This window comes from Schistocerca gregaria, chromosome 1 (assembly GCF_023897955.1).
Source record: "Schistocerca gregaria isolate iqSchGreg1 chromosome 1, iqSchGreg1.2, whole genome shotgun sequence".
Taxonomy (NCBI): domain Eukaryota; kingdom Metazoa; phylum Arthropoda; class Insecta; order Orthoptera; family Acrididae; genus Schistocerca; species Schistocerca gregaria.
The window spans coordinates 118,271,370-118,273,774 of record NC_064920.1 but is presented as its reverse complement, the minus strand read 5'-3'; the positions used below and the strand labels follow the sequence as shown (position 1 = coordinate 118,273,774).

At 61.5% G+C, this 2,405-nt stretch overlaps 1 protein-coding gene across 1 annotated transcript; it reads left to right on the top strand.

Moving 5' to 3' along the window:
• Positions 1-315: 315 nt before the first annotated feature.
• LOC126283677 (uncharacterized) lies at positions 316-840 on the top strand. Its single transcript, XM_049982533.1, has one exon. The coding sequence runs from the start codon at positions 316-318 to the stop codon at positions 838-840; it is 525 nt and encodes a 174-aa protein (XP_049838490.1).
• The last annotated feature ends 1,565 nt before the right edge of the window (positions 841-2,405 follow it).

Below are 2,405 nucleotides of genomic sequence, written 5' to 3'. Positions count from 1 at the left end.
GCTTCCGCACCTGACAAGGTCCTGAAGATTGTAATCCGCGACCTCCCGTTCAACATGGAAGCCGATCACCTGAATCGTGAGCTCGCTAACCTGGGCTTCTACATCCGGGCGGTCGTGAAGATGAAGTCGCCCAAATCGCGCGATGATATGCCGCTCTTCCTGGTCGTCTGCTCCGACACCGTGGAGAACCCCAAACTCTAAAAATTGACGCGGGTCACCGACGTTCCAGTTCAGACCGAAGATCTTCGCTCCCGTAGAGGCCCTTTGCAGTGCTTTCGCTGGCAGGGGATCAATCACGTCGCGCGCCACTGCTCTATGCCGGACAGATGTGTTAAATGCGCCGGCACCCACGGAGGACGTGCGTGCCCCCGTCCGCCCACCGAGAAGCCGACATGTGCACTCTGTGGCGGTGCTCACGTGGCCAGCTATCGTGGGTGTGAGGTGTGGAAGCGTGCCATCGCTCCCCAACGTGGCCAAACACCAGCGCCACGTCCGAAGAAGCCAGCAACGAGACGGCCCGGCGTCTCTTTCGCGGCGTCAACTTCAGGGATGCCCTCCGCCGTCCCGGCTGCGTCGGCTCCTCCTGCGCCTCCACCACAGCTGCTAGTGGCGGACCCGGGTACTGCCTCGCCCGGGACGTCGGCCGGACCGCGTCCCGCCAACCGCCGGCGCGGGGGTCAGTTCCCGTGGGCACCCAGCGCTCAACACCGTCAGTCGAGCAGCCCCAGGTGTCCTCTCACAGCGCCGCAGCCACGCCTCCCCCTTCCAGCGACGGGGCCGCGACGGCTGCCTCCACCGCTGAGCTGGCCAACCTCGTCGCGCAACTCACTGTCGTGGTGACCAGTGCTACGAAGTTGATTGAAGTCCTGTCGCAGCAACTCTCCGCTGCAGAACGTCACCACGCAATTGTGGTGGGGCCGTACGACCCGACAATCTTCCCTGCCCGTGGCCTCCCGGATATAAACGACATCGCGGTCGTCAAGGGCATCCCTCATCGGATCACCGCCACGACGAGGACGGCACTGTCTTCTGATCATGTCCCAGTGGTTTTTTATATCGACCTAGACGCCCTCCAACAGCCCAGGAGGGCCATTCCCTTGCTGGCGTTTACTGGGACAGGTTTCAAGCAGCAGAGACGGTCTCACTCGCCCCCTCGCCGCCCCCTGCGGAAGCTGGTGCACACGCAGCACTTCTGCACTTCGCGGCAACCAAGATTGACGCTACCGCTATAGAAACGCCGCCCCGACCTCGCACTCCGCCTGTCTACTCCCGACAGCTGCCGCCGGACATCCTTGCGGCCATCACTGAGAAGAACCGGGTCTACTGGGAGTGGCAGAGGACAAGAAATGCCGACACCAAGTGCCTCCTCAACAGGATGCGTCGGGACATCCGGGTCGCCATTGATAACCATCACAATCGCGACTGGAATAACAAGGTCGCCACCCTCTGTCATGACGACGGCACGGCCTGGCAGACGACGAAGCGTTTCCTACGCCGCACGCAACGTATTCCTCCGCTGCTGGTCCATGGCCAGGCTGTCTGCGAACCGGCCGCGAAGGCTGATGCCCTCGCTGACGTCTTTGAGGCTGCGTTTACGCCGATCGAAAACCCGACCGACGCTGTCCACGACGACCTGGTTGCTGACCGGCTCCCACGCTACTTGGAGGCACGCGACGACGATGACGTCATTGAAGAGACGACGGAGGAGGAGGTGTCGTCCATCCTGCGTGCCCTGAACGCCAGAAAAGCTGCGGTCCTGGACGAAGTTTCCAACGCCCTACTCCAGAAGTTGCCGCCAGTGGCTTTCACTCATCTCGTGGACGTCTCGAATGTAATCCTCCGGTCCTGCAGTTTTCCTCAGTCCTGGAAGCATGCAGAGATCGTGGCGATTCCGAAGATGGGGAAGGATCTGCGTCAGCCCGCGAACTACAGATCTATTAGTTTACTGCCGGCCGTCTCCAAGGTCTTTGAAAGGGTGTACATCAGGCGGCTGCAGCGCCACGTTGACGAGGAAGGCCTCCTGCCCGAAGAGCAGTTCGGCTTTCCTAGGGGCCACTCGGCCGTTCACCAACTCCTTCGGCTAGTAGAAGATGCGTTCGTCGCCCTGGAGCAGCGCGAGTTCTTCGGCGCTGTGTTCCTGGACGTGTCGCGTGCTTTAGACAGTGTATGGTACCGCGGCCTATTATTCAAAATTTTTGAACTTGGGGTCCCGACGTCGCACGTCCGTCTCATCCGTTCCTATCTTGCGGACAGGACCTTCCATGTGCGGGCGGCGCATGGCTTGCCCTCTATCAGCCGCATCAACGCTGGTGTGCCGCAGGGCTCGGTGTTGGGGCCACTCCTGTACTCGCTGTACACTTCTGATGCGCTGAAGATCGACCGTGTGCGGCTCGCCCTGCACGCGG